Genomic DNA, 22,046 nt, shown 5'->3' on the forward strand with positions numbered 1-22,046 from the left:
GCTTTGAAACACTTGAAAGACATTAAATAATATTAGAAGAAAGGCATTAAGACATTAAGTAACAAGTGCTTATTTTAAAAATTAGAAAAGCTATTGTTATTGCTGAAAGCAACAGAATTCTGGTTTTGAAAGCTAAAAAGTCCTTATAAAATAATATTTAGTAACTATTAAATTTTAAATACAATTTGAAACAGTAAAAATTTACCTTTTTGTGAAACTATGTTGTTCTAGAAAGTCAATAACCAAAAAAAAGTAAATTAACCACATTTTCAGATGCAATCTTTTCAGAAGTTATTAATTTTAATTTATAGTTCCTAATACAGTTAGCCAAGCAATTAGTTGCAGATTTATGGCATTTTAATACTTTTATGGTGCATTTGAGCTGAACATGGCCTTTATGGAAATGGTGATCTACTGCTGGACTTACCAAGAGTTCTTAATAAAACAAACTGCATTCCTAGTGCAAAGGGCCGCTCCCCATCTTCCACAGACCTAGCAGGGGAACAGAAAACTCCAGTGAAGGAACAGTCATAACCCACCATCATCCTGCTATGTTATGGCTCCACCTCATGGCTTTTTTTCTCAGCTACAGAAAATCTTTGTCTAAATTTCTTGTCTTTAGCTTCTACTATCATTAACTCCTACAGCTAGGAAAAAATACAGCCAGCCCCTCCTGGACCTGTTTAATCAAAATCTCAGTCTTGTCTTTTGACCTTTTTTTACCTGTATAAGGCCTGAAGAATTTGATCCAAACACATTAAGGAAATTCAGAGAATCCACACAAAATGTTTATGGCTTGTCATGATAATTTTCTATTATTTCATTATTCCTAATTTATTTTTTTTAATATTTTTGAGGTAAATTAGAATTAATAGATAACTGAAGTGTTGAAGGCTGGACTCAGTTTCTGAATTTAATAAATATTCATGTGCATAAGCACTTTGGAGTTACTTTAAGAAAAATACCAGTACAAACATCCAAACAGTCTCTTTAAATACCTTTTCAATTCAAGAAATACAAGATTCCTTCCAGTGGTTTCAAAGGAAAAATATCAAGCTTACAAAAGTAACAAAATTCCACACTGCAACTACAATTTTAGTAAACCACAAATTATCTACTGATTTTGAAATATTTTTAAGTCTTAATCTAAAAGTCTTAAGATTGACAGCTCCTAATGACATTGAAATACACTATAAAAACCCAAAAAAAGTCTGCAGTCAAAGGGATGCAGCTGTGAAACAGTTTTGAAGTCAAGAAACTGAGAAATTAGAGAACCAACTTGTGCCACATGCACAAAGCACAGTATGTGGTTTGGGACAGCAGGTGTCACTGCCCATGTGTCTGGGCCCCCATTTTTTGTACTGAGCAGTACAAAATCCTGTTGGAGATGTCCCTTATGTACCTCACTACTGTGAAGTTCACTGCAATATTGGTCTTCATTTGTCTTTGCTAATTGCAATGCAAGGGCAATATTTTTTTTATTACTATTATTTTACATGTGGGAAATCCAGAGACAGAAGGAATGAAGTCAGAAGTCTCTGAATCACAACGGTGCTGTGCACACTATAGCTGAGGTAAGGCTGAGCAGCTGGAATTGTGATGTGCCCAGCCCAGAGTGCCTGGCTTCAATGTTCCAACAGAGACCCTTACAACCATTCTGTGGATTCTTTGAAAGGCAAACTGGAAGGCAAAATTCCTCAATGTGAGAAAAGGATAATTTTAAATACTAACTTTTTTCACTTGCATCTGAAAATCCAAACCATTGCTCTAAGAAGGTTGAAAATTTTCCAGGAGTTATCATTTTCTTCCACAATGTTTTGCTTGTTTTCTCTTTATAGCACCTTTACTGCACACTTCATGTTTCCTAAGGCAGATTATCATATTACATATTCTAAATAAAGAGTCACCCTATCCCTGTCAGCCCTTTCACTTTTTAAGGCTACAAGGATTCTATTCACTTTTTAAGGCTACTCAAGGATTCTATTGACTTTTTAAGGACACACAAGCTTCACAGGCACTGGTGATAGCGGGCATGTCAAAAATACTTAGGAAACATCTCGGAGTTCTCACCTGAGCGTCACTATGACTGCTGATGGCTGGGCACAGGCTGTTATAAGGGTTACAATGAAGAGGAATATGAGGAATGGGATGAGCGTGTTGCAGGTTCGGTCACACTTCCCAGACACAGCGTAGCCGTTCTCGTTCAGGTAGGTTTTGACAATGACCAGCCGGAGCTGACTGCGCTGGCCCACCGTGGGCGGAGTGATCACCTGGCGGCTCTGCACACAGGCACATTCTGTGTAATTTCTGACCTGCGAGAGCAAGAAAGAACATTTCCATGTGAAAAATATCTGTAAGGAAGACATTGCAAATAGACATTGTACAACAGTCCTGTGGTACTTCTCAGCTGAGAATCTTCTGCCTTGAGCGTCATTATCCCAGGCACAAGCAAAGTTACATCTCCAAGTAATTTTAAAGCTGGCCAGGACTCTCTGTGATGAGGTTGCTTTTCCATTGCTTTATTTCTCTGAGTTTATTTTTAAAAATCTGGAACATATTTGGGAAATATTGACAAAACAATTAAATCACTTCTGACAGGGAGGCTGGAGAAAAATATTGTTTCCATTGTACTACAAAAAATGTGAGGAAACGCTCTTCAGGCAGCAGTGAAAATGCCATATTCTGAAATTCAGCAAGCTGCTGACTTTCATATTCAGGCAGTGTCTTCTGCCATGTTAATGGAAGGCAAGATCTGGCCAAAGAGCAGCAAGCTGCACTTTATGCTTCAAGCTCAGGACCTTCCACCTGGATGTGGGCGTAGATCAGACCAGAGGCAAAACCAGAGAATAAAGGGAAAGCAGAGACTAAAAGAGTGAGACTGGAGGACTCACTGAGAGATCCCTGAATGGACAAAGAGAATGAAATTAAGATGAAGAGACTGAAAAAAGAAGTAGCATTTCACAAGCAAACAGGACTGTGACTTGAACAAGGGGAGGAAGGGCTAGATCAGAAACAGCCTTCTTTCACATTTATGTTACATCTATTTTCATCTGATATATGGCAAAGGGGTATGCAGCAGACCAGTATACTCCAGTGCTACAGAAGAAACTGGCCAGGACATATGCAATGTTATAGGAAGGAGCTTTCTGTTTCAATATTTGCATTTATCAAACCTTGTACCACACAGGCACAGAATTACAATATCATCTTAAGATAGTGAATTTGAGCACTTAGACATCAAGACATATCCAAATCATGGCAGTCTGTAATTTTTAATGTACACCTTTATATGCATCTATGCCATCATATAACCTCACACTTTCTTCCTCATGGGATTTAGCTGAACATCTTAATAATGCATCTATTTATCCAATATTTTACCTCCTATTTTCAAATGTGACTTCAGGTACTTTTTTTCCTCAGACTAAGAATATTCCACTACAAAGATGAAAGGAGTCATATTTCATTTGGATTTTTTATAACACTCACTACTGCAGCTTAACTCTTTCAAAAAAGAGTCATTTATCTTCAAAACAGTTATGAAGTATTGATGTTATCTCTATTTTGTAATTAAGTAACTGAAATGGATCAAAGATTTCACAAACATGGGTGACTAATTTGAGACAACTGGAATCCTTTTGTTCAGAACATTTTCCATTATACCCAACTAAATATATTCTAAATGTAAACTTCAAATACAGATTGAGGCAGCCCATCTACAAGTGACACTTCTGTTTGTTGCTCATGTTCATCATCCAGAACATGAAGAATACAAGAATAATGACCAATGGGGAGAAGTTCTGTTTAACTGACTTGCCCAACATCACTTAGAAACAAAGCCAATGACAGATTCTGGTTTCCAAAGACAGCACTCCACTCTAACATCACATGAGTACCAGATTTCTTTCTGCAGTACCTCACCCTAAACTCTTTATTGCTCCCAAATGCAAATGCCAAATAGGAATCCTACAGAAATTAGATCTCTTTATCACACACTCTTTATTCATCACCAGAGAAACTAAGTCTGTGTATTAAATGAGACAGACATAGCATGACAGAAGTATTAAGAGTATAGGAATAGATATATGCATAAATATGTATTTATAAAAAACAGGTATGAACTGTACACTGGTATCCTTTCCTCTTAGTTTGAACTTTTAAATGGTTAATTTTGAAAACACTCTATGTTATAAACTTAAATCCAAATATTATATGTTAGCAACATTTTGTGTGTTATACAGTGGCACTAACTCACATTTTTGTTGTTTTTAAAAGCACCATACATAAAGGATTATTTAATCCAAAAAAGTTCCTTTTCCAAGCAATGCCAGCTCTATTCTATTCACCATTAGCTACTGAGTTAAAACTTCAGACAGCATCTTTTCTTAAATCATAAGATGCAATAGCATGTTTCACAATCTGTAGAGCACACACTCCCAGAGTATCTCCCTACTAAATAAATTAATAGTGCTGGTTCAATATCAGATGAAATGCAACAAAGACCAAGCCTGTCTCAGTCCAGGAAAAATTAGATTATATAGACACTGAAATTTAACCACAGGCTCACACTGCAGGCTTTTCCAATTGATCAAAACAATTTTCTACTAAAAACCAGCAAGATAATCTAAATAAGAAAAAAAATAAAGGGAAACTAATCTGTTCTCAGTAGCGTCTATGTATGAACAGGATTTTTCAGACCACTATCCAGGCAACCTGAGAAAACACAGTGCTGGACCTAACATCCTCCTGCTCTACAGGCTGGTTCACGACTGCAAACTGGGAGACTGATACTTTTTAAGTAAACTTTCTGGAAAGCACAATCAAGGCCTAAGAAAGTCAATGTTTACATTACTTCTGTCTTTTGTTAATTATCCTTTTCTAAAGGACAGGCAGTAACAGAAGAATTTAAGAGTTCATTTTTAAGGAAACTAATATGACCATAATGCTCTATTGATACTTAAGTCAGATTCTACTTTTCAACTGTCTTCTTGTGCCCAGTCCTGGAACCTGCCAATTTTCCATGGTTTGGTTTTACCAGCAGGATGTCCTTCTCCAGTTCAGCATAACTAGAATGTTGGGTTGTAACAAGCAATGTATGTCCAAGAAAGAAAGTGGATTATTAACATCTTTAAAGTTCTTGTTACTTGACTTTGATGGCAACCTTCATTTAGCCTGGAAGAGGTTTAGAAAAAGGCCATGGGACTGGTAGAATTGTTTTACAAGAGCAGGATACATGGGCAGTCTTTTCCTAGCCAGGCAAACCACAGACCTATCAGTGCACTGGTGCAGGTGCAAGAGCTACTTGGGCAAAATGATGAGGCTGACACAAACACCAATGACTTCAAACAAATCCTAACTAAATTTAAACACCAGTTTAAAACACTCCCAACTACCTGAAGAGTTAAGTAGTTCATTCAGTTCAGAGAGGGAGTCATGAAAATCCCCAAACTGCTCTAAAAGCAGTTTGACTTGAGCTTGAAGAAGACTGAGCTTGAAGAAGGACAGTTTGACATGTCTGCCTATTTTGGCAGAGAGCTGAGTTGGATGACACTGACCCAAGGCACCCCCTCCAAGCCCTGCAGGAGCAGCAGGCATGCAGGTCAATGCCACCAAGGTCTTTGGGGTCTGCACAGGAAACACCAGCCCTTCCTATCCCAAGGCATTTGCACTGACTCAGCTGGAGGATTCACTTAGTACAAACGGACTTGTGCCTCAAATTGGTGTATAACTAAAGGAAGTGGGTTGGCACCATGCAAGAGCAGCACTGCCAGTCTTTCAAATCATGGAAAGGCTCAGAGATGGACAAGGCACCTGCAGAGAACTTCTCTGAAGCTCAGAGCAGGGATGCTTGAGCCAGGAACAGAGAAGTCTTCGATCTGCACAGGTCCCAAGGAGCTACTCAGGGGTTGTGTGTGGGTGGTGGGTGAAGCACTTACCCCTGTGCTGTGGTTTCCACTACTCATGCAGCCAGCTAGGCAAGGGTTAAAATATGTTATTCCATCTGATCCACAGACAGGCTCGTACTCATTAATCTTACATCCACAGTTAACATTACAGCTTCCAGTCAGATTCCTGTGGGCCATGGCAAGAGTGGGACTGAAGAAAGGAAAAAGAACATGCTAGTAGAGCACACACAGATATCCAAATTCTCCTGTACAGAGGGAGCAAACATCCTACTCATTAACTCTGGAACTGAGAGTTGATTATTATAGAACACCCAGATCATCCTTGCTATCAACTAAAAACACAATAAAATAAATAATACCAAAGTTTAAAATTTGTATCCTTTTGGCTAGGTGTGTTTTTTCCCTGTTTGTTTTTTCCTCCATGAAGTAAGACACCACTATTTTATATGTCTATTCTAAGCTGCAGTAATTTCTTGTTGATTACTAGTGAAAGATTCAGTGACAAGATGTGAGGACTCTGTGAACCAATAGGCATCTTTTCCCACATACCAACAGCTGTTCAGAAAACAATGCTTGTATGACTTACATATTACAAATATGTGAAATTCACAGGAAGTTCTCTAGATCTGGAAGACTGCTTTCTTTCCTCAAAATGTGGCCAAAGCCTAAATCCCTAATGGATTTGGGCATATTTCAAATGCTTCTTTCCCTTGAGTGAAGACAGCTTAAATACCTGCACCTACATGGCTCCCTAAAACTACACAAATCTATGTTTGGGTCTTTGAGAGCTCTGGCCAAAATGCAAACAGTAGCTTACTTCACTTCAGTAGTCCTTGAGAATTGGTAGCCACACTAATGTCTGAGAATTACACTGGAATGCACAACCACTCCACGCTGGGCACTACAGTGCAACACTGAATTAACTGCTCTGTCTTGTTTGTTCTTTCTCCCAGTACTGCTCAATGGCCAGTGCTGTTTAAAACTATCTCAAGGACCTCTGCTCTTGAGCAGATCAGTAGATATCCAGGGAATTTCAGCCAGGCAGGAGCTGAATGGAATCTGGATTGGGTTTGTGGCTGCATCCTCAAGATCCTGTACACATGCTCACAGACTGCCCTGGCTGCCCTCACAAGGGCTGCTGCTGGCTTGTCCTCATGTCTGTGATGCGTGGGCAAGGCCAGTGTGAAGATAAACAACTAGCAGCTGACTTACTGCATCCCAGCTACCCCAGGAACCACAAGGAATGTTCTTCTCGTCCCATCTTCTACCCCCGACTAGCCCAGAGGCTTGGCTCAGGAGCCATACTGCACACAGTGACTGTCACCCTGTCACCCATGCTGTGTGTCACCTCACCTCCTGTCACTAGTGGCACCCAGCAGCATGACTGTGCTCAGAGCATTCCACTTGACTGGTTTTCTTGTATTTATACACCACTATTTGCTTTTGCTGAATATGCTTGTCTTGCCAGCTGTGCACTTCTGTAGACAATTAAATATTACTAAGTAGCTTTCAAATATTTATTGACTGTCTACTGATCACACAAATCAGGTTCACAAATTTAGCTCTTGGAGCTCCTTTACAATTTATGATCTAGCTGGATGCTAACCAAAGCCTTTCTGAGTGTTTTGTTTCTTGCTCTATAAACAAACAAGGTACACTTTTAGAAACAAGTTGCAGCTTGAGCAGGAAGTCAAATATCCAGGACTGGTAGTGGTTCTGTCACCTTCTCAGCTATCAGCTGAAATTTGTCATATTATATCCTGCTGGATTTCAGCAAGCAGTAGGCAGCAACACATCATATAGCAATGGGCAGCTTTTTCCAGTAATGTCTCAACAGAACTTTTTCCCCAATGGAAAAAAAACCACCAAATCATCAAAACATTCCTCGGGAACATACAAATTTCAGCAGCACAGTGACAAAAGCTTTTCACACCAACAGAAGAGGCACCATTTTTGGAGTTTCATGGAATCCTAGTCAGCCTGCTGAGCTGGATGCCCCAGATGCCTGAATACTCAGCATAAGAAGAGACTCCACAACCTGCCTGGGAGACCCTGGTACCGTGCCCCTGTTGACAACAGGGAGGGCTTTGCCACACTGCACAGGACCAGGGACAGCCCAGACTGCCAGGAAAGGCACAGCTCTTGTTCCAATCTCCACCCTCTCTCACCCTGCAGCACAAATTCTTCTGATCTCTTATCCCTCCACCACCTGAAACCCTTCTCAGGAACAGATGAGTAGGGCTGTTCCACTGTCAGGAGAACCAACTCCCCATCTTACTCTGCTTGCATAGCTAACTCACTTCAGCTGCACTGAACATTACCATGACACAGAGGTTAGGAAATCAGCTTTAAAAAAATGGTGAAAGAAATCAGGCATGCAAGAAATGAGAAGCATGAAATGGGAAACTGAACTGAGACCACTGTGATAATTCAATCTCAGGCGCATTTTTTTGTTTGTCCTGGAAGACGACTCAAGTTCACAGATACACAAAACAAATATGCTCAAATTAATAAGAAGTTACTGCAAGCTCTGTCTCTCCAGTTTTCACCACCTTTTGTCCTCAGCTTATCACTGTAAGGCTTATTTGGAGAATTCTTTTTGTTGCTTAGAGCAAATACCTTGCAGAGAGGTTTGCATACAAAATCATCTATTAACTGCATTACCAGAAGTTCACTATCAGACAGTTGTAAGAGGCTCATGCTTTAATCTTCATTACCTTCACTCTTCACTCACTGTTCACTCCTCTTTCAGTAGTGGGAAACAAATGAAGGAGTTTCAGTGCTGGGGACATGAAACCTCTACTAACATGTGTCTGTGTAACCCCATTTTCATCATATGGGATCAACCACACAGCACATACTACAACAGATTTCTTGAACACTTATTTCAGGAAGGAACACTTTTTCTTGAGGGTATGCATTTTTCTGAAAGTAAGCTGAACCAAAGCACTCTACTAATCCTGATTTCTGGCACTGGAAGGCTGCCTACTCTCCACAAAGGAAAACAAAGCATTTATCCCTGAATTACAGCACAGCACATCACAGATTTACCTGCAGCAGCCACTAAGAGCAGGTTCTCAGGGAAATTGCACCAAAGCTAGTACATCCTGCTCCTGAGCTGATCTGTGGGAAAAGCTGCCTAGTCTCATTGCAGCAGCTGCTGTAGAAACATGGGATGTCTGAGAAAGAGCTGCTCTGCTTGTTTCAGCAGTGCAGATACTGCCAACTTGCAACACTGCTGCACCTGAGCTGCCAAGGACACCAGTCACACAAACAGAAACCAGCCCCAAATGACAGCACTTCCTGAACAGTTCTTTCAATTACAAAAACGCTGCTCCCTCCATTAACAAGATTCAACTGTAAGTTTGCTAAACATGTGCTGGGACAAAACCCAGAACCCCATCTGCCAAATTGCATTTGTTCACTTTTCAGGGAGACTGTTCTGTGTCTCCATGACACAATGCTAGTAAAGCTGATAAAGAGAAGATCTTTATTAGTTGTGACTAACAATGCAAAGGACTCTAGTTTCTAACATTTTTTTCTAAAACATGTTTTTCTCTCCAACTATTACTCCAGGGAAGGTTTGTGATATAGGAGTAAAGTGAGAAAAGGGAAAATACAAAGTGAGATTTATTGCCTGAGTTTTTTGAGCTGTGACCTGTTATTTCACATACTCAGACTTGGACAGAAACATCACTGTACTGGCAGTCAATGAACATATATTGAGTAAAAAAAAGGGGACCCTCTTCCCACAAGGTTACAATTTAAATGAAATGCAGATTTAAAAAAAGGACGTCAAACTATATTTTCATAACATCTAAACAAATAACTGATTTTGCACATGGTTTTATTGATATCACTGTAGTAACCTACAGGACCAAGGAAATACAAAGGGAAAGAGATAACCTCACCACGTAGTCTCTATAATCTTAATATTTGACTACAGGATAAAAAGGATTATCTTAATTTGATAGCAGTATTTTTGGTTTGGTATTGGAGGACATTCTGATGGCAGAGATCTGCAGTCTCCTTGTTGGCAAGCAGCTGGAATTGCAGCAATGATGCAATTTTTGTGTAGCTGTCAAACAAGGGACCCTCTCACTGTGTTAGCTGGATTCCTTCTTTGTTGTTATTGTTCTGATCCAATTAGTCACTGCTTTCAAGTTAAGGGATACCACTGGCTGATTGGACTGAAATAGATACAAGAATAACAGAAACACACACTGTTGATACAAGAGGAAAAATGTAAGTATTTTTATGTGAAATACCTCATTAAACCAATTGCACACTTTAACTAAATTTTACTTGCACCAAAACAACATAAAGCAATCAAAGAGTCTATGTTGAGTCATTACATATAAAAATGTGAGAGATGGAACTGAACTAATCCAGGAATCTGTCACTGTGAGTAGAGCTCACCATGGAGCTGCCTTATACAACAATACATGCAAGAGACAGGTCTGAAAAAAACCAAATCTCTGCTATTTCCCTTTTGTTCAGTACTGGTGAGGCCACACCTGCAGTGCTGGGCTCAGTTCTGGGCTCCTCAGTAAAAGACAGACATGGATGTACCTGAGAGAGACCAGTGAAAGTCCACTAAGATGATGAAAGGACTGGAGCATCTCTGTTCTGAGGAAAAGCTGAGAGAGCTGAGACTGTTCAGCCTGGAAAAGGCTCAGGGGGATTTCATCAATGCCTGTAAATATTGAAGGGAGGATGCAAAGGAGACACAGCCAGGCTCTTTTCAGTGGTGCCCAGTGCCTGGATCAGAGGCAATGAAACACAGGAGGTTCCCTACAAACACCAGGAAACACTTTTCACTGTGAAGGTCACTGGGTGGTGACACAGGTTGTCCAGGGAGGCTGTGGGGCTTCTCTCCTTAGAAATAGTTAAAAGCCATCTAGACTCTTGTCCAGACCATTCACTCATTCAGGACTTCCCACCTGGATGCTGTTATGGAGCTAGAGAAGGGATGCCACATTGTGGTTTGACATAAGGCTCCTTACACTGCAATTCAAACATCAAACACACCCTCAGAACAAGGCTGGGGCATGGAGTAAAAGGTTCTAAAATGCTGAGATGTATAATCCAGAGGTGCCCTTGATCTTCCTGAGAACAGAAGTGCTGATGACACGCCAGCAACAGCAAAACTGCTTGTGCCCAACATAAAACAGCAGAAAATCCTTTCTAATATATTCTCATCTGTGCATGCCTGCAGGTCCCATTCACTTCTTTGCAGCTGGTACAGTTAGAAAAATACTGAGTTACGAAACATACTGAATTATGAAATGTCACTGCCTACTTTTCTGAGTACTGGCATGCACATAACTTCTATGTTAACTGAAACCTAGGTCACCCCTCTTCTTTGTGATGGTTTAGGGCTCAATTCACCAAAGGAAAAAACTGCATGCTTAAATGTACAAATGAACATAGAAATTATCCTGCAGGGTATGTCTACACAGCCCAATGCATCTGAGATCTCTGGGTTGGTGCCAGTGCAAATCACACCTGGCATTGCCATGTTAGGGTAGAGCATCATCCAATACTTTATCCCAAACCAGGCAGCTCTCCTGCTTTCCCTATCCAATCTTGCCCCTTGAACTGCCTTTGACATCCCTAAGCTGCACTATAGTCTAAGTAGAGAATGAAGTTTGGGCTTTATTAAATTCAAAATGAAAGCATGCTTTTGTAATTCCATGGAAACAACATTCTTTGATGGCTGAGTTAAAGAGTTGCCTACTAAGTAAGTGAATTAAAACTATCAATTGATTGATCATGAGAATTAAGAGAATGCTTACATATCAGATATTCAAGATTAATTTATGTGTAGTGCTGCCTTTTTAATAGCTTTTTGATAATCAATGTGGACTTTATCTCTGTGTTAAAAAAATCTAGTTGCATCATGCTTTGTAACATGCTGGTAATTCTCAATTTCTGATGACATTACACTCAATATGATTTTTATACTGATTTCAAAGAGTTTATATATATCAATAAGTTGTGAGAATTTGGCAGTTACTATTTCTCACCTCTTTTCTCAATAAGAACAATTACATGAATGTGGAAGGAAGTAATGTACTGCAGATTTGCACAACAGCTGTGAAGTGATGCTTACTTCAATTGATGCTATGTATTTACTGCAAATGTTATTACTCACTAAACAAACAGTAGATACTCTAACAAATCCAGCATGAAGGCTATGAGTTACATGACAATAGTACAACTTGTCTTCAGTTTAGAAACAGATTTAAATTAAGTGGGACTTCTCCAAACACATAGGTACAGGCTTCTCATTAGTCAGGCAGGTACATTCTGACTTGTCACACAGATCAATTAATTCCCATCTGAAATTTATGTTTTCATTCCTATTAATTTTCATCATCTACGCCCACAGGCTGTCACAAACATTAGCAGCAGGTGGACAATCAAAGCATTCCACCCCCTCCCCATCCCTCTTCTCTCCTTCTTCAGCCCACTAAGCTCAGATGAGGGTATATCACCATGCCAGTTCCTTCTCCTGACAGCCCCTCAGCAGCAAGCTTTAACTCTAGGTCTTAGGAATACAAAGGACAAACAGCTTTTCATCAGCTCTTGACTTTCAGCTGCTGGTTTTCTTTGCTCTAGCATTAAGGTTTGACAGCAATGTAGTAACACCCAGCAACAAGCAATGCAAAACATTCTCTGTGTAAACAGCACCTATTTTCTTCCTCCCTTGCTTCCTATTTTACTTCTTTGTTTTTCATTTGCTATCCCTCTGCCCACTGTATTTTCTCTCCATTTCATCATCTCTTTTCCTGCTCCACACTCTACATTCTCTTCAAAATATTAGGAGTCCAGAGCTGAGCACTAAAAGCAAATATATAAATGGATCTGATACCCACCACCTGGTAACAATTAAAAGGCAAACATGCCTCAGATGCAAAAGCAAAGGGAAAAAACATTGCTTCAGATAGGGTCACACTCTCCAAACACTTACTCTATTCCTGTGTTTAACCTACATGAAGAATGCAATTTTGAGGAAAATCTCATGTAAAAAGTAAGAAAGAAAATAAAAGCTCATGATCAGGCTTCTACAGAATCCCTTCCCAATGAAAATGTCTCCATTGTCGCCTTGCCTCCAAATATCCTTTTTCTTTTTTTCATGCCCTTCCATGCATTTCTTAATGCCACAGCCCAAATTCCTCACTCCCAAGTCCTTCCTACATCCACACCTTCTTCCTCATTGCAGTCCTCTTCATTCTTTCTATAGCTTTAGGGAATATGGTCTAGTTGCTGTCTTGATGATGATCCAGCAAGCACTGGAGGGCATTCACACAACTAGTAAGGGGTTCAGAACCAGTGCACACAACTAATGTCAACAGCACATGCCCAAGTGATTCCTCTCAAAAAGGGACTGTAAACCTAAAATACTATTAAGGTGATAATTAATAAATCCATTCAGAAATAATCTTCACAATCCACTTCATTTTTTCACAATTTTTCATGAGCAGAAAACATTTTAAAACGCTAAGTAAATCCTAAGTAATCTACAGAGGAGACTATTCTTATTTTTCTGCATCACTGAAGGCCATTCTAATGCATTTTCTCACCCCTCAAGAAGCTAAGTTACTACACAAACTGCAATATAAACCAGATGTAAAAAACAAGACCCACACACTAACAGCATGTGCTTATATCACAAAATTCACTAAATTCTCATTTGAACTGAAATGGCTTCTTCAGTACATCAGCTATCAGCATTTTTACATTTCTAGATCAGTCTTATTGGGAAAAGTTGGTTTTGCCAGAGACAATCACCCCAGATACTTACCCAGTTGTGTACGGTATATTTATTCCCCCTAGATTAATGCTTTCACATCCAACAATAAAGAGTGTTGAAAAGCACAGCAGAGACACACCACTGCAGATCATAGCCAACTTTGCAGACTCTCTTGCACCAAGTTTCAGCTTTTTTATAATGTAGCCACCTAGGACAATACCAACACCAGCACTTGGGACAATAATCACACCTGCCAGGAAGAAATTCAAACAGCATTAAAACAGGACCTACAGAAATGGCATAAAACATAAATATTGGTATCATTCCGTAATTAGATGACTGCAAATGCTGCACTAAGATCTCCATTGTCTGATTCTCTGCTAGCAAAATGAGTCAGACTTTTCAAACCTCTGGAGTGTTGTCAAAGAATTTATAAAAGCCTCCTTATCATATCAGCAGCAGCCAAAGCACTATAAGAGAACTATTGTACTTACAAGCAGAAACATTGTTTTGTATTTATTTTAGAATGGGGAGAAGGGCTACATATAGGTCCAGTTTAACCACTGAAATTGGAAGAAATCCAGATTTGGACACAAATCTTCCTCCTCCCATTCTCATGATTAATTCCAGCAAAGCACAAGTGCTAACCTCAAGCAGGACCCCAGAATCCTGCCCACCTGGGAGTGCACACCCAAGCCTGGCTGCAAATTATGCCTTCTGGATACTTTACTCAAGCTGAACAGCACTTTCCCAAGCAAATTCCATCAGGACAAGAGGAAATGGCCTCAAGCTGGGCCAGGGGAGGTTCAGGTTGGACATTAGAAAGAGTGGTTAACCATTGGCATAGGCTGCTCAGGGAGGTGGTGGAGTCACCATCCCTGGAAGTGCTCAAGAAATGACCAGAAGTGGCACTTGGTGTTTATTGACATGGGGGTGTTCGGTCAAAGCTTGGACTTGATGACCTTGGAGGTCTTTTCCAACCTTGAATCTATGACTCCACAACTCCTACCTCAGCATTCCAATTCATCTCTCCACAGATATGTGGAGTACAAACTGATAAAACACAATTTTAAAAAGTAAGATAATAGAATTAGGGTGAGTGTAAGACACAAAGACGTGCCTATGAAACCTCTGCTGCTGCAATCATAAGGTTCAGCAACATATCACCAGGCTGTCCCCACTTGTCAGGTCCTGAGGTGGTGGCAAAGTCAGCAAATGTCTTGCACTGTTCTTTCCATGTCTCACTGACATGTGAGAAGCTCTTTAATTAAAGGCTTTGCCAATAAAGATGCATTCCATATAGACATGGAATTTGAACTACTACTTGGCAGATGTATCTACAGAGATGTTAAACTTTATAATCCAAATTGTTAGAGATGCTGGTCTCTTAAAGAAGCCAGTAAGACTAGCACATGCAAATACCTTTACAATCACTGGAAAGCATACTCATTCTCTGCTAATATCTCTAAAGGTGAAAGGGACATTATATTTATCAAAATGTTGAGATTGTGAAAGCAAGAAAAGAGGGAAAAACAGCTGGCACCTTAATTATCCTGCCATCACCAAATCACCAATGACATTACAGAACAAAATATCATTTCAGGAGGCAGATTCCAAACAATAAGTCTTCACAGAATCAAAACCAGTCTTTCTTCCAAGAGCAGAAACTAAATATAGAAGCTGCACAAGTTCAAGACATGAAATTTGGCACCCAGTGTTTTTTTATTATGATAAATGCCAGGGTTGTTTTAAAACTGAAAGAAATTGGGACTTAATTAAAGAATTGCTGCTCAGAAGACAAAAAAATTGCCAGCAAAATCTTTAAATAAAGATTCAGGTATATTCAGGAAGCACATGTACTCAGCTGGCAATGTGTATATTAAGCATAGATGTAAAATATAAATAACACATAAATTCTCTTTTTACTAACCAGAAAATTTATGAACTTGTCATGTCTTTTATTTTATTAGCCAGTAGCAATCTAATACAAAATTTCCAAGTTTCCCTTTCCCATCCTTCCTACAAAAATATTTATAAAATTAACAACTGCTGACTTCAATGCTAAGTTTAAGGGCTGGGATTGTATAAGCAGTGCTCACGTGTCCTTGCTGCACATCCAGCCTGATATATTTAATCTTCTTCTTCTGTCATTTTAATAGTTTTTATCAAGTAATTTATAATAGGGGAAACAACAGATGTTAATAATTTCACACTTTAGGCAAGGCCACACTATTTTACCTCTGTTAATGTACTGGCTGTTGAGTATTTTTTCTGGCAAGAATGTTTCTGGTTTATCTTGAGAATGAAATAAGTTATGGTGCAGCCATCCCATCAAGACTCATTACAGTAAAACTCCTCTGTGTGTAGCTACTCCAAGCTTCAGAGAGCACCACAGTCCCATGAGTCAATGTTTCCTCCTTATATGCAGAACACAGGGATTTCATGCCCTGAAGAAAATCTCATCCCAGAAACTCTCAAATAAAAAACACCTCTTGGTGCTTCTCTGACTTTCCCCCTCCCCACTCTAGAAATTCCTTGCATTTTTTCCAGCCACAGCAAGTGACAAATTCTTCCCATGTGAGGTCTATGTGCCTTCCTTCTTCGTTCTGCTGCTTTTTGTCCTTTTTTGACAGATACCCCTGGACAGCTTCACCCCATACTTCACCTGTGTCCCCACCATTCACTCCACTCCATCATTCCTAGGGCACAGTGTCTGGAAGTATGAGGGGAAATAAGAACTAACCTGCCTAGCAATCAGCAGTTATTCTGTATGAGAAGCACTATGGAGAATTTTAAAAGATTATTACAAAGACAAATGTCTTTGACACAGCTAAAAGAGAAGGAAACTCATCCTCATGACACAGGCCCCAGTTCTGCACAATATTTTGGCCTCCTTTACTAGCCAAGTTCTCATCTCTCTCAGTCACAGAGGAGTGTGAAGCTTAAAATTTTGTGGTCTGTAGCTCTGTTAAAAGTTGGACATGGCTGTACATTGGTTCAGCAGGGGTCTCCTGAAATGACAGGTAGGAGAGGAGAATCTGGGGAGTTCTGACTAGACTAGATTGTTGTCTCAATGTAAATAAATAAAAGTAGAAAAAGGAGAAAAACACCACCCTGGAGAAGAGAGATAACTGAAGGATGGGAGAGATAAACAACTTTTCCCTAAGGGGAAAAAAAGATAAAGGTATTTTAAAGATCAAAGAGGAAGTAAAATTCACAGAAAAGAAGAACAGTGTTAAGAGACCTTTTAAAGCACACCAATTGCAGTCATGTCTATGGTTTTTCTAGCTTGTTTTTGAGGTTTTTTTTCCCCCCTGGAGACCATCAACAAAATAAGAAAGCATCTGTCTAGGCCTATGCAAAAAAAAAAAAAAAATCCAGCCCTTTAATAATATAAATGGGTTCACATCTTACTAAATGCATATAACAAACATCAAAAAATAGTCTGAATATCTAACCAAATGCAGAAAGCTGGATCCAATCACCTGTTTGAACAAACACATTTTGGTTCATTCCTAATTGACTCATTTCATTAGCCAAAGCCAAGCTTGCAAGGTAACACTATGTGGCAATGCCTTACCAGTGTAGATGCTGGCATTGGAAGCTGGGATGCCAAACTGTGACTCGATGAACTTGGGAATGAAGGTAATAAAAGCTGTGACAATGGCACTCTCAGCTGTGTATGACAAACTCACAAAAAGGAATGTCATGTTGCTTAAGATCCTGACAGCTGCTCTTGGAAGCTCTATAAAATGACAAAAATGACAAACGAATGTTATAAACAATGAGTGCGAAACAAAAGCAAACTGAAACAGAACCAACTGATTTTCTTTGGGACAGACTGGCAGTAATGGCTTGCTAGCAGCTGCTACATTTGCTAGACAGAAGGGAGAGTGCATACTTGGGATTGCAGCCCTTGCTCCCTGCTCTGACAGACCCCACCTCACCGCCTCGCTCAGGGCCATGGTCCCACTTGGCACAAACACAACTGAGGTGTGTATCAAAAAAAATCTGAAAGAACAGAACAGTAACACCACAACAGAAAGAAATACAGCAATAAAATGTAGAGATTTTGGAATTATTCTGATATCTTGAGATTTTCTCTGAGATAACACATATCACACTGCTGAACTGACAGTACTGAGATTTGTACTCCACACGAGGAAAAAAGATCCTATACTCCCCCTGTTACTCTCTGCTTCAAGGACCATGCTTGTAAAGCTGGGGTAATAATAATCGAATTTGAAAGGGGAACCAAAATATTTTTAGTTAAACATTTTTCTACATGATTTAAAGGCATTTACAATGATAAAGACAAAGCATAATGAAAAAATTACATCAATGATATCAAGGAATCTCAACATACATTACATATAACTCAATATTCTCAGAAGGGATAAAGCAATTAATTAAAAATGAGAGTACATCAGTAACTTAAATTGAGAAAGTATTCATAGATGTTGCAATTATTCTCAAATCAAATATCAAACCCCCATGAAATTCAGCACTGTAGTTAAATTAAACATTTACATACTTTAAATTTAGTCCTGCAGTGATGTTGAATTATCATCACCCTATTCAGCACTTAATTTTTTTCGGCTAGATGCCTTGATTTTAAACACGTCTTCTTTTCCTTGGGGCTTTTTTACCCCAGATCAATTTTTTTTCAAGTGTTATATCTAACCTACTATAGCTCAGATTTTTTTATTTGCTTTTCACTTGGTACAGAAATAGAATAGTGCTTGAATCAAAGCCAGCTGAATTCAATGACAAGAGCACGCATTAGAAATACATGCTGAGCAAGAACAACTGAGAATTTTACTGATGTTAAAAGTTGTCAAGACAAAAATCTGTCTCACTTTCTGTACTGACTCCAGTAGGTTATCTGTATAAAAGCAAACAGAATTTCACTTGTCATGTCAAAACTTGTCAAGCTGCAAATTAGCACTTAAGTTGTCTGACTGCATCTAGTATTAGCTTATGCCAGTTGTCAAAATTTATACTGAATTCATTATGAGTACTGGGTTTATAATATTCATTATGAGTACTGGGTTTATAACTTTAATGTAGTCAAATGCTCTCCTGCTACATCTATGAAGAAACATACTAAACGTTAAATACAAAATCTGGTGGAAATAACTAATGAATAAATCACATTAAGAAGCAATACATTTAAGAAGCAATATATATTTTAATCTTAATGGGTTTTGCCATCTACAGCTTTAAAAAATAAAAGAAAAGGTGGTGCTGTTTGCAATAGAAACAGGAGCAAGCAGTTACAACCATGCTGATGCTGCTGTGAGAAAGGAGTCAGGCAACAGAAAGAAGGATTGGTCCTGCTGGAAACTGAGCTACTTAGTGGCATCTGCTCACCTGGGTTTAAAATGTGGTAGAAAATAAGGTATCATCACAGAGAGAAAGATAATTTTATTAGGATGATGAAGTGAGTGTTCTTTGTAGAAATGAATTGGGAGTTCTTGGCCGAGAGCTGAACTCAAGGTCTTTGCTAAATCGATTATTTTAAAGTCTCGTCCAGACATCATAATATGTGGTACAGTTTGCCCTTCCTGATAAAACTGAGCTTCAGGAATGTCTGCTTTAGACTTTTCAGTCAACTAGAGAATTAATTTGGCAAAGAACTGCAGAGCTAATGAACATTTTGCTCTGGTGCTTGTATGTAGAGCTGTACTTCTGTTGACTCCTACTTACATCTCATCTGAGCACTCAGGCTAAAGGTCATTATTCATTTCAAAACTAATTAGTATTTTGAAACAGGATTTCTCCTGTTAAGTAGATAAAACTTAATGTCTTGGAATAAGCACACATTCCCTTATATCCATCTGAAGGGCTCTTCAGAGAACAGCTTCGCTGATTACTATAAATTTTGGCATGAAATAAAGAGTTTATTTCTGCATGCCAACACTAATGCACGCCACCTGGAGCACTTAAGAGTTATCTTCGTGGTTTATAAACAGCAACTGTCTGGCATACAAGGGAAAGTTGCTATATAGTAAGAAACTTGGAAATAAAAACACTCATTCAGAGTTAGACTTTCCCTGATTTCCTCCCATGATCACCATCAAACCTGGTGTGACAACATCTGTACTACACTTCTGAATTTTAAAATCTATAATAAAAAGGTACTGTTAAGTAACTCATTATCTTTCAACCACAGTAACTGTAGTAAAAAGCAAGAATGCTAAAAACTTTAAGGTTCCTTTAGACTACATAATCAATCATGCTTTTAAAACATTTCTATGTCAAATAATTTTTGTGTAGCTAGCCATAGGCCTAGGTTTTGATTTCAAGGTGATTATTAAACCTGTCAAGTTTGATTTTTTTGGAAGGCATTCTTCTCAAAAGACATTGCATGCTTTTGCAAATTTGCATCAGAAACACACTACAGAAATTGCAATTTCCCTCGTTCTGTCATCTAAACTAATAAACCTCTATCAATTACACTCCTAGAACTAAAGCAATCTTTTAGCATAGCTGCAAACATGTTTATATTTCTGTGTAGTAACTCAGATTTTAATATCCAATCTTTTTTTTCTTTTTCCCCCAATAACCTAGTATATTACTAAGAGTAAACTGAAACCTGCCTTGCTGGACTGGTTTGCTAGACTACTGGCAATTTTCTTCCTTTCATGATCTTTGACAGTATTTTTTCTCTGGTCAGTATTCTTTTTTTTTCCACTCATGTGCTGGACCATTACTTGATTCATGGTAAGGGAAAAGCAAGAAAAATCTGCAAGTAATACAAGTATTCATAAATATATCTCTAAGCAAAGCACTGTAAACAGAATTTCAATAAAAACTCAAATAATTCTGACTTCACCTCCTTTTTCAACATTTAATATAGTTTCATTTATCCCTGTTCCTGCATACCCAGCCCAAGGCAATGCAATGAATACATCAGATGAACAAATCATTCCAGCCTACAGCACTATCCTTCTGCAGTCCATCAGAAAAGTCTCCTGTAATGGTGAGGCAGATATTAGCCAGAAGACCTCCCTTGTGCCAGTGCTCCCAGTCTGGACACACTACCCAAGCCTGCAGCTTTGGAGAGGGCTGGCTCCACACCAGGGACCAGGGTCTCAGGGGCAGCTTCCACTCTTGTGCAGTGCAATGCAGAGCCAAGATTTGAGACAGAATCCCTGGTTTGTTTATCAGAATGGAAACCAGCAAAGTGACACACAACTATGTCAAATACATCCTGCATGGAGCTAATCACCAATCTCCAGAACAGTATTTTGCCATTTCGTTATCTACTCCCACACCATTTAAACAACCTCATTCAACTCTCAGGACAGGCACTAAGCACCTGGGTGGTGGCTGGATCATTGAACAGCCCCTAATACCCCATCAAGAGAGAAGGGGTTCAGAGCCAGTTTGATATGATTATTACTTATTTTCATTTGATTTAGAGCAGGTCCTCAAGGCTCCAGTTAGCACTGTTCATCACTGCATGGAGCTATGCCAATCTTTTCTATTTTGAGCTCTTCAGGACAGCCTAAGAAAGGACAGGAGGGAACTGCCTTGCTCAAGGTCAGTGGCACTGCAGGATCTCCAGCCCATGGTCTGCTGAGCCCTCTGGCATTCCCAGTGCCCACCAAGTGCCCCCACACACAGCCCACTGTCTCCTCCTCTTCTGATGCCTGCCAACTGAGCTTCAGCTAGCACAGAAACTCCAATCCAGTTCCTTGGCAAAGCACTTCAGTGGGCTTATCCTGCAACCACAAGCCCCTCAGGAGTTCCTTTTATCTCTGCTGATGCTGTGACAATCATTATTATCCTGTCTCTGCCCCTCACAGGAACTCACCAAGGAAGGCACACAGCTGCTAGATGTGACAAGCCAGACAGGAATTTAAGAAAGGACTGTACATAGGAACAAAACAAAAAAACTCCAAAGGCTACAAAATACATGTAATTAATTAGATTAATTATTTGATTCAAATTAGATCAGACTTTTACAAGATACATATACATTTACTTTCTTTACCCTGCTCCTTTATTCAATTGCACAGTAAGTTTCATTATAGTGGTAAGTGAAAGGGACTGCAGATACAATTTCCATGGTACAAAACCCTCAGGGTATCTAGGTATTAAATGAAAACAGTAGTTTTGTCTGCTCAGATTCATGTGTTATCTGTACATATGGGATTGAACCGTGGTTTATTCACTATAAAACTTCTCTAGCTCATGTAATCTATACTACCTCTATTTTTCCCAATAAACTACATCAAATTTTGTTTCTCCTGTGACCTACTTACTCTTTTATTTAGTACTTTTGATACCTGACTCAGAAGCATTCTTCAGCTCACATTTTCTACTTGAAACGTAAGTAGAAAATGTGAGCTGAAAAGACTGAATTCCAAGCC

The 22,046-nt window shown here is 39.2% G+C and overlaps 1 protein-coding gene across 1 annotated transcript in view; it reads right to left on the reverse strand.

Annotated features, from left to right (window-relative positions):
• Nucleotides 1-22,046, reverse strand: part of SLCO5A1 (solute carrier organic anion transporter family member 5A1) — a 72,470-nt gene that overhangs the window by 8,463 nt on the left and 41,961 nt on the right. The window contains exons 4-8 of the mRNA XM_058805157.1: nucleotides 17,246-17,410; nucleotides 13,717-13,915; nucleotides 5,937-6,096; nucleotides 2,071-2,312; nucleotides 428-492 (exon numbers count right to left, since the gene is read on the reverse strand). Of these exons, the coding sequence (XP_058661140.1) occupies nucleotides 428-492; nucleotides 2,071-2,312; nucleotides 5,937-6,096; nucleotides 13,717-13,915; nucleotides 17,246-17,410 (831 nt within the window). The remainder of the gene's footprint in view (nucleotides 1-427; nucleotides 493-2,070; nucleotides 2,313-5,936; nucleotides 6,097-13,716; nucleotides 13,916-17,245; nucleotides 17,411-22,046) is intronic.

This window comes from Ammospiza caudacuta, chromosome 1, assembly GCF_027887145.1.
Source record: "Ammospiza caudacuta isolate bAmmCau1 chromosome 1, bAmmCau1.pri, whole genome shotgun sequence".
NCBI classification, from domain to species: domain Eukaryota; kingdom Metazoa; phylum Chordata; class Aves; order Passeriformes; family Passerellidae; genus Ammospiza; species Ammospiza caudacuta.